Source organism: Haliotis asinina, chromosome 13 (genome assembly GCF_037392515.1).
Source record: "Haliotis asinina isolate JCU_RB_2024 chromosome 13, JCU_Hal_asi_v2, whole genome shotgun sequence".
Lineage (NCBI taxonomy): Eukaryota > Metazoa > Mollusca > Gastropoda > Lepetellida > Haliotidae > Haliotis > Haliotis asinina.
In genome coordinates, this window is record NC_090292.1 from 27684428 (window position 1) to 27701168 (window position 16741).

General features: G+C 38.1%; 1 protein-coding gene across 1 annotated transcript in view; it reads right to left on the reverse strand.

Moving 5' to 3' along the window:
* The window catches only part of LOC137259779 (atrial natriuretic peptide receptor 1-like), a 97535-nt gene that overhangs the window by 42664 nt on the left and 38130 nt on the right, over window positions 1-16741 (reverse strand). Inside the window, exons 3-4 of the mRNA XM_067797392.1 lie at window positions 13457-13568; window positions 3871-4066 (exon numbers count right to left, since the gene is read on the reverse strand). Of these exons, the coding sequence (XP_067653493.1) occupies window positions 3871-4066; window positions 13457-13568 (308 nt within the window). The remainder of the gene's footprint in view (window positions 1-3870; window positions 4067-13456; window positions 13569-16741) is intronic.

Consider the following 16741-nt stretch of genomic DNA (forward strand, 5'->3'; position numbering starts at 1 on the left):
ACCAAGAAAATGGAGAAAAATGGAGGGTGGATAAGGTGAAAATCGCGAACTTGCTTAAAAATTTTAGAATTTGATCAGATCACTATATTAAACATGGCTGAGGTAGTTTTCAAAACGTACGTGCTCTAACTTTGATGATAGGTTTATATTTCCCAAAGATTATACTGAGGTAGCCAAGTGACGGTCTCCATTACTTTGCATAGTAGAGTACTGTTACTTTGAAACCAGATTTTGAATAGCAGCAAAGGTGCGGCATATAATGATATGTAAGTATATGTGCTCATACGAAAGCCGTAATCCAACTTTTTCCGTCATAAAATAAATCATACGTACAATTGCAATTTGTGATATATAAAGTTAATCTAAACGTGGGTCAGTTTCGTAGAAAACCAATTAAATGTATATTAATGAAAACTATTGAGAGCAGAAACATTTTTGAGTAACATGACATTTTACCAGCTCAACTACACCAAGTGACAAAGTTAATAAGAAACTTTGGACTTATCGACTTCTACATCATTCGTATGTGGAATGCTACTTAAAACGTTTGCTGGTCACGCCGAAGACGAGGGTTCGATTCCCCATATGGGTACAATGTATACCCATTTCTGCTGTCCCCCATCGTGATATTTTTGGATTACATGTATTGCTAAAGGCGGGATGAAACTAAGCTCACTTACACTCTTCATCAAGACGTTAGTTACAATGAGGACAGAGAATATGATTTGGTCACCAGTACCCAACGTCCATTGAAAGACCTGACTAAACAGGAAAGACATAGGATATAGGGTGTACGTAGTTTTTCATGGTTTCAGTCACAAGTTTGTCTGGCCCTGACTCTATTATTCAAAGGCTGGCATTAAACATTTGCTGCTGAACATCGCATTTAGTAATATTCTAGTTATATGACAGTGGTCTGTAAGTATTCGAGTCTGGACTGTACATGAGGTCTGTGTATGTTCGAGTTTGGGCTATACATGTCTGGACCATACGTCTGGACTATGCATGTGGTCTGTAAATAGTCTGGACTATACGATACATGTACTGATATCGTGTACATCGTCTGTAAATATTCGAGTCTGGACGATACAATGCAGGTACTGATATCGTGTACATCGTCTGTAAATATTCGAGTCTGGACGATACAATACAGGTACTGATATCGTGTACATCGTCTGTAAATATTCGAGTCTGGACGATACAATACAGGTACTGATATCGTGTACATCGTCTGTAAATATTCGAGTGTGGCATATACGATACAGGTACTGATATCGTGTACATCGTCTGTAAATATTCAAGTCTGGAATATACGATATAGGTACTGATATCGTGTACATCCTTGTACATAGATGAGATGAGATGACAGGCATCAGCCAAATCAGCGTGTCTGATCACCCGATTATGAGAGTCGTCCCTCAGCAGAAAGCATGGGTCACTGAAGAGCAGTTTATACGAAGTTTTACTTATTACAACGGGGAGACTTTGTATTAAAACGACAATGGTTACATGGAAGTAATCCCGTATTGCACTGATATAGCCACCTATGTGCGAGTGGATGAGTTTAGTTTTACGCCGCACTCAACAGTATTACAGCTACAAGATCGGGATCGGCAAATAATCGAGTCTGGACCAAGCAATCCACTGATCCACAGCATGAGCATCGATCTGTGCAATTATGGTATGATGACACCCGTCAGGTTATCGAGCCTGACCATCCGATCCCGTTAGTCTTCTCTTACGACAAGCATGAGTTACTGAACATCAGTTCTAACGCGGATCGTCAAGGAATTGCATCCGCGTAAAAGCTTAAGTTGGTACATGCGTGTTGGCGAGTGTGAGTAATAATAACCCGGATGTTCTGATGTGAAGCCTCTAGGTTATTGATGGTTGACACGTGAAACAATCCTCACTCGTTTACTTGTAAAAGATGTTTTTAAACTAATCAAAGAGACCACTATTTAGTTACTTTTTACCGTAATTCGTTGCAAGCATTCTGAAGAATAATTAACTAGAGTAAGTTTATGCGAACATAAAACAATAATTCGTTATATCCATCAGTTCGTTAAATGCGCCGTCATATTGCTGGAATTTTGCAGAGTGTGGTCTTGAATAATAAACAATCATTAAAAGCCTGTATCGATTAGTTCGCTAAATCCGTGCATCCGGCAGTTCAGATATGCCAGCGACTACGCTTTTCGTAAGCGGCGACTAACGGGTAGGGTGGTCAGGCTGGCTGACTTGGTTGTCATCGGTTCCCATTTGCGCAAATCGATGCTCATACTGTTGATCACTGGGTTGTCTGATCCAGAATCGCTTATATAGAGACCGCCGCCATATAGCTGGAATAATGCTGAGTGTGGCGTAAAACTAAACTCACTCACTCACTCAGATATGCGTGCACGTGTACGGGTGATAAGGTGGGGGCAGTAGTACTTGTATTGTAATAACTCACAAAGACGTCATGACGCAGTGTTACATGGACCGGATTTTCTACTTAAACGGATCGTTTAACGTTGATATGACCGCTTTCATCGCTGGCTCCAAGTATCGTGTTAACACATGTAATGTACATCTCAGGGAGAGAGGTCGATATGCATTAACAGATCACTTGCTACGTTTATTGCCGAAGCTAAAGTCAGGCTGAAAATACTGAACTTATTTTAACTTCACAGGACTTAAATGGGACTAAGTACCTTGAGCAATAACGCGATAGAGGTAGTCAATTATCAGTCGTGAATAGCTTTACAACTTAACGAGATATCATTTCTCATTATGCAGTTTAGGTTTCCAGTTTAGTCTTAACTGTCCAGGAAACATGTCGAATGATCGATGTTACGTTATTTTTGTATAAAGATGTAAACAATCGACACAATATGTAATTGCTACATGTGGTAAAAAAGCTGTCGGATCTGATTCTGTATCCCTAACGGAAAGAAAGAATCAAACGGGCCATCCTCCTCAGATATGTACCGTTGTTTCTTTAGAAACATATCATATAAATGCATAATACGTTTCTAAAGATAACAACTTCTGTTTACATATTTATACGAGGCTAATGCTTGCCCCTTCACCGAATTACAAAAACTATTCATGCAAGCGGGCAGTTTGTCTGACCAAAAAATGTATCGAAATTTCTAACCAAAGTCTTCCTTGGTAATGTAAGGGTTATCATGAAATCAGATTTCAGAGAGTCATAGATAAATACGAGATATCTAAATTTTCCAGAAAGTAAGTTAACGTTTAAAACTATGTTTTGGTGATTGCTAAAATGATGCAAACAAGAAAAGTTTAATTTCAAGGTTATGTTCTTGACACATGCAATGTGGCTAATATGGTTTGTGACTAAAATTATACGCGTGTTTCTGTGAGTGTTAATAACGTTTGTAGTTTTCTTTGGTCAAATGCAGACTTCAGATGTATACTTTATTTTGTATGTTACGATTTTACCTTATAGATGCCGGTATAGACAACTTGCCGGATTGGACAGATGTCGGTGTTGACAACTTCCACTGTAATGTCTTGGTTCCTGAATTGACCATTGTCCGTGAAGATCCGTGAAGTTGTCTTTAACAACTCATGCTTGTCGTAAGAGACGACTATATGGATTGGGTGGTCAGGCTCACTAGCGAGTGAGTGAGTTTAGTTTTACGCCGCTTTTAGCAATATTCCAGCAATATCACGGCGGGGGACACCAGAAAATGGGCTTCACACATTTTACCCATATAGGGAATCGAACGCGGGTCTTCGGCGTGACGAGCGAACGCTTTAACCACTAGGCTACCCCACCGCCCCGGCTCACTAGTAGTTACAAGTAGTATAATATATTTACATGTTAGTAACGAACAAAATAGAAGTGGTCAGTCTTACTTCTTCCTCCCCGTATGTGAAATTCTGATACAGAAGGCTGGCTCTTCTTTTCACCTCCTCGGAGAAGGCGTGATACTCGGGGCTTGTTGGTTTCTTCAGTGTGACGGTCATCACCGACTCATAGGCTTTCCGCGCCATGTTGTTTCTTTCTTCAGTGTCGTTAACCCGAAACCATGGTCTCTGGCTCTCGTTCTTACTGAAAACATACAAATTATTTCAATTATATTTTTTGACATCCGGGTTCGAACTGATCTTTTGTAACTCTCTTGTCTTGTCAGCGAAGAGGTGACAAACGGGATCGTGTGCTCAGGCTCGCTGACTTAATTGATACATGTCATAGGGTCCCTATGTCATTGCGCACATCGATGTTCATGCTGTTGATCACTGGATTGTCTGGTCCAGACCTGATTATTTACAGACCGCTGTCATATGGTTAGAATATTGCCGAGTGCGGTGTGAAACTAAATAAACTCATCCTTCCACACAAACATGATTTGAGTTGTGTGATTTAGTATACTTTCGCAGATGCGTTACATGGTCAATGTAACAAGGAATGTCACAAAAGCATATCAGTAAACAGTACGCTATGCCTCATGTAACTTCATTGGAAACGTGACTACTGTACTAAATTTCAGTATTTTGAAGAAATCTGAGTTCCAGCAAGGTCGATTTACCATTCCGATTATATCCTTTGTGTTTGTTTATGAATCAGTATCAGATGTAGTGGCTTTGTTCATAATTGCTTCTGTTCACTCAGCAGAAAAATGGGTACCCGGTGGGTTTGGTCATGTGAATATATATAACCTTCTGGATTGGGTTAGAATGATAATCAAATTGTAACAAAACTCTTACCTAGTGCATGATACCTTGCGCTTTACAAATATACTATATTACAATTATTAATCCATCTGCCATTCTAGGATTATCATGTGGAAAGCGATCTATACTTAATCATCTTACGACATGAGAGTGGAAGGAGCTCCAAATAAAACAAAATGTTGATCCATAATCCTTGAATTTCTAATTATGATAACTATCAACTCCATATTTAATCAGATTACCACACGAGAGTGGAAGGGGCTCCAAATAAAACAAAATGTTGATACATAATCCTTGAATTTCTAATTATGACAACTACCAACTCCATAATTAATTAGATTACGACACGAGAGTGGAAGGGGCTCCAAATAAAACAAAATGTTGATACATAATCCTTGAATTTCTAATTATGATAACTACTTCTGAGATTTTATATTAGCCACTGGTTTTTTGACGGGTGCACTGAAAATCAAAATAGAATAAATGCCCTTTCTTACTGCACAATAAAACATGGTGTATGAGGTGAGTGAGTGTGGTTGTATGCCGCATTTAGAAACATTCAAGCAATATAACGGCAGAGGACACCACAAATTGGCCGCACGTGTTCTTTCCCTATCGGGAATCGAACCCATGTCGGATGTGACACACGGACGCTTTTACCTTAAATTAAGACTAACGGTGTACTGAACACTGATCAAGGGAGGTTAATCTACGTGGGTTGTGGTGAGAGGATGAATGGGTCCTATGACCTCCATTTCCTGCCTCCAAACTTGCATATCCTACCTAAACACGCTTGACTCATTTCACATGACGAGCAGTTGGGTAGCCTTGTGGTGAAAGTGTACGTCCGTCACACAGAAGACGGATGTTTTATTTCCCCCTTGCCGTGTAAAGCACGCTTATGAGGCCCCGTGCCGTGATATTGCGGGAATAACGCTCAAAACAGCACTCACTCATTCTCTTCCTTAAATGAACCAATAACATTGTCCGAAATGTGTTATAATATAACCAGCAACGAATGGGTACCCGACAGAAGGAAAATAATGTGACTCTTACGAGGCTGTATGTGTTTTATAGTCAGCAGCTGGAAAAACCAAAACATGCACAACAATATAAAGATGTCTCACCACCTAAATCAATTTATGCAGATATGACCTGGAAAGGGCGCTACACAAAATACGACAGGAAACGAAATACATCATTATATTAAATATGCTCATGGAAGAACACATCATTTACAGGTTTTTTATTCATTCATTCATTCATTCATTCATTCATTCATTCATTCATTCATTTTTTCATATTTTTTTTATTTATTTATTTTCACATTTTTTTTCCAAAGAAACGTCACAGACACGGCCCCCTTTGCTTCTTATTGTTAACAGTTTATTGGAATTTCAAACAGCAGGAATGCAAGTAACTTCTTCCTATTCCGGAAAATTATTAGCAATCTCGGAAAATAGAAATACGAACCCTTTTGATGTCATGTCCTTTCATGAAGTAATCTTAAATACTAATTTACCAGCTATAAATGAAAATTTGACATCCAACATGGTATTCTAGTAGTACTGAATTTGTATCAGATGTCGTGTCATATCAAATTTCAGCCAAAGGTTACGGCAAATATAGAGGCCGGTACCAGCAAGCTGTCAATCAGTTCGAAACGATTTATGTTTATAACAGCATAGAACTCAATCAGTCACCCAATACACTGCAGCAAAAATATCACTGACCCAAGAGGGGACGTGGGGTAGCGTAGTCGTCACGCCGAATACCTGTTCTCCACAGATGGGTTTATTGTGCCAAGTCCATTTCTGGTTTCACTCACTCACCACGGAGCACTAAAACCCACCCACAGCAACATGAGACAAAGCCAACACCAAGAAAAGACGTTGACCAAACCCGTTAACCCTATCCAGTTTCCAGTAATTATAACACAAGCACCATTTGTCTTACTCGGATTTCAAACATGGCGAAGATAGGAAGGCGATCTCTGAACATACAGGAAGCATAATGAATAATTGAAATGAGATCTCACATAAACCTCCTACATTAATGGCTTGACAGAATTCTTTCCACAGGGACAGGATGAGTATCTGAAGGATAAAACGTCATATCCCTTAATCGTTGTAATGTCTGATCCGGAAGTATAATAAACGTTGAATAAAAGAGGTAGTAAGAGAACACCCTGTCTGATCATGGAAGAGTGGAGGGCGATTACAGTTCCCAGTAGACTTTCAGGAATGCTGATTACCATAATTATATATTTAACGACTAACGCTAATATGAATCCACAAAGGGTCGCGTACGAAGCGAAGGTAATTATCTTGAAAGTACTGCTATGACTTATTATAATGGAACTACGAGAGCGTACAGAATTGTAATAGGGTTATGACTGTATGCCTGCTTACACTGTGCTTGCAGGCGTTGAAGTGAAGCTACTAACGTTTCATGTATTAAGGCACATTATTAAGGCACATGCCGCGGTATTATTACGACTTTCTGCTGTAGTGTTGGTTCTGCGGGATACAAATGATATGGTAGGCGATTTAGTTAAATGTGACATTGGTTATTTCAGTATGGGCATTATTGTAATCGTTTAGTTTTGTTTCACTAGTTCCTTCGTTATTTCGTTTCATGGATTGTTTGATTATTCTTTCATTATTAATTCTTTAACACATTCTTTCATTCATTCATTCCCCAAAGTCCATATGTACCTTATCGTAATAGTTTCATTTGTTTTTTCTTCATTCGTTCATTTTTCGTTTTGCCGATCGCTTGATCATTTATCTATTTATTCATCTACCCTGCAACTCATTAATTCATCTTGTCGATTGTTCAAATATTCATTCTTTTACTCGTTTGTTCCGCCATTCACCACTTAATTCATTCATTCGACTGTTCGCTTATTTCTTTGTTATTTATTAACCCGTTTACTCGCGCGCCCCGGCATTCATTCTTTCACTCACGTACAGAATTCTTTCAAATCCTACATGCATAGCGTGTGGTTTTGTGTGGTGCCACGATGACCTTCACAATATCCTGACGGGCAGCACCAAGAATGAGACCAGGTAGTGTGACATTCCAGCAATAATTGAACAGTTCATAATTCAACTCTCCATAAGTATTTTAGTCATCGCGATACTACCGTAATGACTTGACAGGCTATACCAAGGATGGTCCCAAGTACGGTACATTCTACAAATAGTTTAACAGGACGATTTCTAGTAATTTATCATTAAAATAATTTTCCCGCACATGCACGAAAGTTTCTCAACTGTATTAACATGAGGCAATGCCACGACGACAAACACCGCAATGACTTCAAAATTAATACAGAAGTGTTTCTGCACTATATAGAAGCGCCAAGCAAAGAATGATGCTTACACAAAAGGTAAGATCAAGTATTACCATGACGAGCACCAACACAATCATTCCATGTGTAGAAGCATGTCTGCAGCACATAGAAGAGTCACGCCAAGAATGATTTTGCGTTAGCACATCCTACCTCCCTAATGCACCCGTCACTCAAGCAATCTGGTTAAAAGAGTAAGTAGAAGTTGGTGCTGTCGAACAACAGCACACCACGTGTGCTTCTGAGATCACCACTATCAACTATAGTGAGCACATCTTGTAGAACGTATTTCTTTACCTTTAATGAGATTTAAAGCATGTAACCATAGTATACCTGTTGAGATAAGCCTCTAGTATGATATTCCAAGGGACGAGAAAAACCTGTTAACGATGTACTTCTAAAAGCATCGCAGATGAGTATCATTGCATTTTTCATTTCAAAGCAGAACAAATTTTTTGAGAAAAAAATATTCACCCATCCGCCCAACCTTCTTTTCCTGTGATTACACAATGCCATTTAGAAAGTGGTCAGTGACATATGTCATATTTTGGATTCCACCATTTGGCTTTCGGCCATGGGAGCCGCGCTCCATTTTTGTGGTAGTCGCGGTGATTGACTTACTTTGTGTATTGGCGATTAGTTACCTGACTCTGAGAGTGCTGGTTCGAATCCCGGATGGGAATCAACCTAAAAAAAGTACTAGAATTTGTACTTTACTAAGAAACTGTAATCCCAAATATAACATATGCTACTTTGTCCCAGTGAAACAAAGTTTACGAAAATATTATCCGTAAAAAACATCTCTAGACACCGTGGATCTATCAGTACATATTCGACATCTGTCGTCTCTGTCAGAAAAATGTTAATTTGTTGTTTTCTGCCATCTTGAATTTGAATTCGTATGCCTGTTACAATATATGATCTTGTAACATAAAGGTGGTTTATGAGAATATAGTCTTCAGTTGTAAAGCATGTGACCTCTTCGCCTTAAAACCTTATAACTTGCACCGAAACTAACTTTTCAAGACACATACATACATGTTCGTGTCCTTCAGTAATAAATGAGTCCATCAGCCTAATAGCCTCAGGTTTGATGAAAAAAACCTCTGATGATATAAGGCAACACAGACTCTTTCATTCCAACTTTCCTCGTCTCATGCTCGCGAATCGACAATTAGGAATCTTCCTGCTAGACCTTCGTATATTTTTTTCTGTAAGATTTTGAAAGAAGGTCTCACTTGTGGAGGGTTATTGAAAGGGTAATCTAAAAAGAGTAGATGCAGAACACTCTGCCAGGGGCTGAAGAAATTCTTAGAAACCTGCCACAACTTGACTTCCCCGCATGTCTAACAAGGACATTTCTGTCTGAAACACATCGCTGGTGTCGACATCTTATATGGTCGAGTGATAAAAGTAGACAGAAATCAAGCCAGGCGCTGTAGCTTACCTACATAATAATTTAACGAGCGCGTGAAATAGGCTGTCATTTTAGTTTCACGATTCGATTGTGCTGATTGTGTCCTCTGTACTAGTTTACCGCTAGTATGCATGGATGCGTGCGTACACATATTAAAATACCGGTTGTTGTGCTAGAGACATGGATGAATGCATACATGCATTAATGAATGCATATGCATGAATGCATAGTTGTTTGTCAAGGTGTTAACAAAAAAACAGACAAAATTACGAGATGACGTTTTGTGTGATTCGCAATGTCCTCGCAACGAATCATGGAGGTCACCGACTTCCAACGATTTGAAACTTTACAATCAGACATCGGTTTCGAATGAAAGGAAAACTCTGGGTTATCGCCCACTGAACATGGATTAATGAAAGTTAATGGCGACAGTGCATTTCATTGTGAACGACATGAGCGCTCGTGTCCCTCCTTAACAGAAATGAAATTCCTGAATTAATACAATATATTCTACAGAATATTCTATATTCTTCAATCAATACTAAAATATAAAAGTTGCTTTACACGTAATTGTGGAAAAATAAAATTCTGTTTTTGTCACCCTCTGAATGATAAAAGACAAAGGTCATTGACATTTATAATTGGCTACCTGGAAATAGATAAGCGATGGTTCATATCTTTCATAGTCAAACAGGGAATAAAATGGCAATGGTTTATTTCATCCTTTCGTTGAAATATGTCAATATTTGGTCATCTTCTTCATGGACAGACGAACACTGCTTTTGATGCAGAAATAAATATGCTACTGCTGAGTTTTGTGTGTGACATATGAAAGCCATATAATGTCATGGCTAAATGAATGCTGGTTTTGATGAAGTAATAAATAAGGAACAGTTATAACTGTGTATAACGTATGAACGCCATATAATAACCACCCTGATTATCTGAAGAAACCTTTAATTTGGAGTAAAACTTAAAAAAAAAACCAAAACAAAAAAACAAAAAAAAACCAAAAAAACAAACAAACAAAAAAAAACCCAAACAAACAAAAAACAGTAAAACAGTGAAAGTTGCCAGGGTTCGACAATGGTATTTAGGTCCTGACCTACAGACAGAGCCTGTCACTCGCAAAGTTTGCATAAAAGGTTGGAGAGTGTATATTCCTTGACGTTACCGATACGTAGGTGGCAAGTGAACCAAACATCGAATCAGGGTTTGAATCGAATTTTGGTGGGTATGGTAAAAATAATTAAATACACGATGTTCGAACAATGGCTCATTCGTCATCATAATGACATTAGAGACCTCTTAACGGGTGTTAAGTATACCATAGCTTTTGTGTTTGTTATTCACTGCCAAACAGTGATGATAGCAGGTACAGTTGCACCCTTCAAAAACACAAGCAAGGACAATTGAAATGTTTAGCTAAAACACACCACGGAAACACAGGCTAAGGATAATCACTGATGCATCAAGGAGGGAAGACCCCACACGTCCTTTCTGTTCTTTAAGGGACGGTGGGTAGACCACTGACTAATTATGAACGTCCAGGGTTCGACTCCCCCAGTGGGTACAATATGTGAAGCTCAGAAACCCGCGCAGTGATATTGCTGGAATATTGCTGAAAGCGGAGTGAAGCCATACTCATCCACACACACACACACACACACACACACACACACACACACACACACACACACACACACACTATTGTTATTTACTATCAAGTACACACGTTATTTACGATCAAGTACACACATTCAAGCAATGAACACCTCGTGAACATATAGAGTCAAAATTTACTTCATAAAAATCAGATAACGTTCCAACAGTCTTTTCTTAACGCCTCAGCTTCTTTTCGATGCTACCTTTAACACGGTCATTCATTCACAGGTTACCAGAGGATAGCCATTAGCTCTGTGTGCCGATCCGGAGCTTTTAATGTAGCCCATAGATAAACGGCGAAGCCTTTTAGTGCTAATGTTATAGTCACGTTACCTTGTCCTCGTGTAATCTATACTAATGTGTGGATTTCTTGACTTACGCGAGTTTTAACCTAATTCCGTCCTGAGTTGTGGTTTACATTTAAACTTTCCATCACGAATTTCTTGAAGGCAGATATCTATCTCCAAAGTCCTTTTTCCGATTTTGGTGTCTGCATGCCTAATCTTTTTATCATTACTGAACAGCAAAACTGACTCATCAGTTTAATATATGCTTTAGTTCATAGATGCAAAGTTATAGCATGATGTTTGTGTTGACCTTATGGTAAGATCGCATCATTCTCGCACTCACTTAATCGGGCACTCATACCAGACATCGGCTTATAACACGCACGTACACTCTCTCGCATCAACAAAAATGGGATTTTATATTATGGGGGTTTGGGATATGGAATGGGCCCCAGTCTGAGTAACGTTAGTCTTAGTATTAGTTGCTACACTCCCACACTGAGTCTAATCAACCCAAGTAGGGAGTCGCCTCAGGTAACCTTTGAGATTGACCAATCGGAACGCAGCTTACCAAATCAGGCAAGTGGACATTCGCACACACTTTTTGAACTTTTGTCTCGAAAAGGTTTGTACCCGAACGATTCCGAATGCTATTTTCCCTACGATGGCTTCCGGGTGATGCACATGGATCAGGCTAAAATACTGTCAACAGTCAGTAAACAGTCGCTGAAAATACAATATTCAAGGATGTCAGCGTGAGGACATATTGGCTAATGGTAACCATATCACCAGAAAACATTACCTATTTTCTGATTGGTTAAATGCGTTTGACCGTCTCAAGTTTGATTGGACGGTCACAGGTCGCTCAAAGGTTACCTGACGCGACCTCGTACTAGGTTTTAATTGACTCGGTAGTGGAGTGTAACGTATAACACTGACACTAAGTTTACTGGACGGAAACCCACTCTAACTTACGCTCAACACAGCAACAAGTGCGATTTTTATAAATGACAATGACAATCACAGCTTATTTCAATGTGAAGGCCACATGGCCTAAAGTACATTAAATATACAAAAGAAACAGTGCACAGCGGTGTACAAAGTGCGGAGGGTTGTGTACTGCCAATATACTCAAATAGGCAAGTTTCGTTTCAAATAGATACTTAAAGCTAGTATGTGTTCATTCTGAATTGATGTCAGTAACTGATAATATTAGCCCGTGATGGATTAGCATGATAATATGATGGAATAATTTTCTTGCGGCTTCCAGAATAATAAGAACAAATAAGCAAAAAATGGTACTCATCCTCGATTTGATGCAATTGGCACTTAGTGCATAATAACATTCTTTTCTCAACAGTTTTATCAAACCTATATAGCTATGCTGTTGAATATTCAACTTACGTGAAAGACAACGAAATTTACATAGGATTCCTCTCAAATCGTGGCTCTCAGCAAGTGCGTATATGTATTTCTCGGAAGTTAATAGTGATATTTTTATATATGCTATAATATGGACGGAAATCCATTCTAGCTTATATTATGATGGTAGTCTTCACCTGTCAAAAAGAGATCAAAGTGATATATACCTCGTACTTCATGCCTTAGCCAATAATTCCAAATAAATAATATAATACCACGTCCTTTTTAACATCAACGCTGCGTGGATCAAGCGGATTAATGTGCAAAAACCTAATCGTTCCTGTGGATTAAAATCGTGAAAGGAAGTATTTAAAATTCTTGCCATGAAATGAATGCTATCACGACCCTGTATCTTACGACACAGAAGTACACCGGACGTCTTTAGGATGTTATTCTTAATGAGACATGCCAACATTCGAGGACCGACTTCTACAAATATTGATTTGTTCAATGGTATTGGAAACCATCATAAAAATATTTAAAGAATTTGCCGTGCTGTAAGTCTTTGTGAAAGGATGTTTGGATTAAGGACTCCTAAATCTGTAGCCCAAACAAAAGGAGTCCATTTTTTTAGTTAGATTTGCTTGCGGTGAACATCAAAGAGTTGTGATTCAGGCTTACCTTGAGAATAAATCGATATTAAAGAAGACATATTCGCCGTTGTCGAAGTTGAGCTCGTGCGCTTTGATCATGATGTCTCTCACGGTGTCGGGCGATGCACACAGCACGACAACTGCAAAAAAAATAGCAGATTTATTGTCAGTGATACAGATGGTAAATTAGTCGTATTTTCTAATTCAAGTTGTAGAGAGTTTCCAGCAGATAAACCTACCGTCTTTGGAATCAAATCTTCAAACGAAGACTTGATAAAATACCTTTGATTTGTTCTTACCTTCAGTTTTTAGTTTTAAGAACAAATAATCTTACATGCATAAAATACAAAATTTTTTGCAACAAAACTACAAAATCATCGGGGACTGGTTAGTTTTATTGTATTAAACTATAGATCCAGTAGAAATGCAAAGATGTTCGAAAGGCGATTTAGAATACCAAAAAGGTAGTACTATCTCTTCGCCTCTTACGACAATCATTGGTTATTGAAATTCAGTTCCAACCTGGATCTTCACGCGCTGCAAAATTGCGGTTTAAAAGCAGTGGACGATAAAAATCGTAACGTTATATGACACTTTAACATCTCTATCTGTGATAAAGGTGATTGTTTTACTGTCCTTTGTCAACAGATTCTATACTCTAACACTATTTACTATTGTTTTAGTTACAGCACTGCTGTTCCGTTTCACTTTAAAGAAAGCGTGTACTATCAAGTTTTTAGTTTTTCTTGACTCCTGTAGGCGCTACCGGCACGTCCCGCTGGTGTACAGAGTCACATATATGGGCTGTATTGTTACGTTAATACTTTAATATCGATATGTGGCTACAAATGTTAACTCACACACTTCCGACGGTGAAATACATCTGTACGTATTGCGCGTTTTCAATTTTGAATGCTCAGCTCTTTGTGTTAACCAGTCGCTCAGTTCAGATGGTAAGATTTAACTCACTCACTCACTCACTCACTCATTTCAGACGGTTTAGTATGCATTGTGTGTTTTCAATTTTGATTGCTCACTTTCTTGTGTGAACTCAACCAGTCGGTCAGTTCAAACGGTTAAATGTAACTCATCCACTTCAGACGGTAAAGTATGTAATGTGCTTTAAAACGTAACTCACTTCAGACGGTAAAGTATGTAATGTGCTTTAAAACATAATTCACTTCAGACGGTAAAGTATGTAATGTGCTTTAAAACGTAACTCACTTCAGACGGTAAAGTATGTAATGTGCTTTAAAATATAATTCACTTCAGACGGTAAAGTATGTAATGTGCTTTAAAATATAACTCACTTCAGACGGTAAAGTATGTAATGAGCTTTAAAACGTAACTCACTTCAGACGGTAAAGTATGTAATGTGCTTTAAAACATAATTCACTTCAGACGGTAAAGTATGTAATGTGCTTTAAAATATAACTCACTTCAGACGGTAAAGTATGTAATGTGCTTTAAAATATAACTCACTTCAGACGGTAAAGTATGTAATGTGCTTTAAAACGTAATTCACTTCAGACGGTAAAGTATGTAATGTGCTTTAAAACATAATTCACTTCAGACGGTAAAGTATGTAATGTGCTTTAAAATATAACTCACTTCAGACGGTAAAGTATGCAATGTGCTTTAAAATATAACTCACTTCAGACGGTAAAGTATGTAATGTGCTTTAAAACGTAACTCACTTCAGACGGTAAAGTATGTAATGTGCTTTAAAACATAATTCACTTCAGACGGTAAAGTATGTAATGTGCTTTAAAATATAACTCACTTCAGACGGTAAAGTATGTAATGTGCTTTAAAATATAACTCACTTCAGACGGTAAAGTATGTAATGTGCTTTAAAACATAACTCACTTCAGACGGTAAAGCATGTAATGTGCTTTAAAACATAACTCACTTCAGACGGTAAAGTATGTAATGTGCTTTAAAATATAACTCACTTCAGACGGTAAAGTATGTAATGTGCTTTAAAATATAATTCACTTCAGACGGTAAAGTATGTAATGTGCTTTAAAATATAACGCACTTCAGACGGTAAAGTATGTAATGTGCTTTAAAATATAACTCACTTCAGACGGTAAAGTATGTAATGTGCTTTAAAACGTAACTCACTTCAGACGGTAAAGTATGTAATGTGCTTTAAAATGTAACTCACTTCCGACGGTAAAGTATGTAATGTGCTTTAAAATATAACTCACTTCAGACGGTAAAGTATGTAATGTGCTTTAAAACGTAACTCACTTCAGACGGTAAAGTATGTAATGTGCGTTATCAGTTTTGAATGCTCACTTTCTTGTGTCAACTCAACCAGTCAATCACTTCAGACGGTAAAAGTTATTTATTCACTTCAGACATTAAAGTATGTAATGTGCTTTAAAACGTAACTCACTTCAGACGGTAAAGTATGTAATGTGCTTTAAAATGTAACTCACTTCCGACGGTAAAGTATGTAACGGGCGTTTTCTATTTAGAATGCTCACTTTCTTGTGTCAGCTCAACCAGTCAGTCACTTCAGACGGTAAAAGTAATTCATCCACTTCAGACGGTAAAGTATGTATTGTTTCTTTTCAATTTTGAATGCTCACTTTCTTGTGTCAACTCAACCCGTCAGTCACTTCAGTCGGTAAAAGGTACTCATTCACTTCAGACGGTAAAGTATGTAATTTGCTTTAAAATGTAACTCACTTCAGACGGTAAAGTATGTATTGTGCTTTAAAATATAACTCACTTCAGACGGTAAAGTATGTAATGTGCTTTAAAACGTAACACTTCAAACGGTAAAGTATGTAATGTGCTTTAAAATGTAACTCACTTCAGACGGTAAAATTAACTCACTCACTTCGCAAGAAACGCTGCTTCGTATGTATCTGTGCACCAGGGTGTCACTGTGATATTGGTCTCTGACTCATATAACGTTTGCTTTCATCCCAAATGAAGTTACACACGCTGCATGATACTACAGACGTAGTCAACCCAACAATCAACGTCGTCGAGGAGCACGACATTGACCGGATTCAACATGGTATAGATATTTCATCACAGAACACGCGTCTTTCTTCTTCCCTGGAGGTGACACTGTGTATTGTCTGTGACAATTGTCTTAAATGTTTATTGCATAATGTTTCTAGTACATGGACAATACATTCAATATTTACTTTAAGGTATATATTATTTCTTATTTCAGACATAATATTTACGATTCCACCATGGTCAGTCTACCGGATTGTGCACATCCAGAAACAGCTCATTAGAGCCAGACTTGCTTGTAGAGATGGGGCTGTTATGGCACAATAATGAG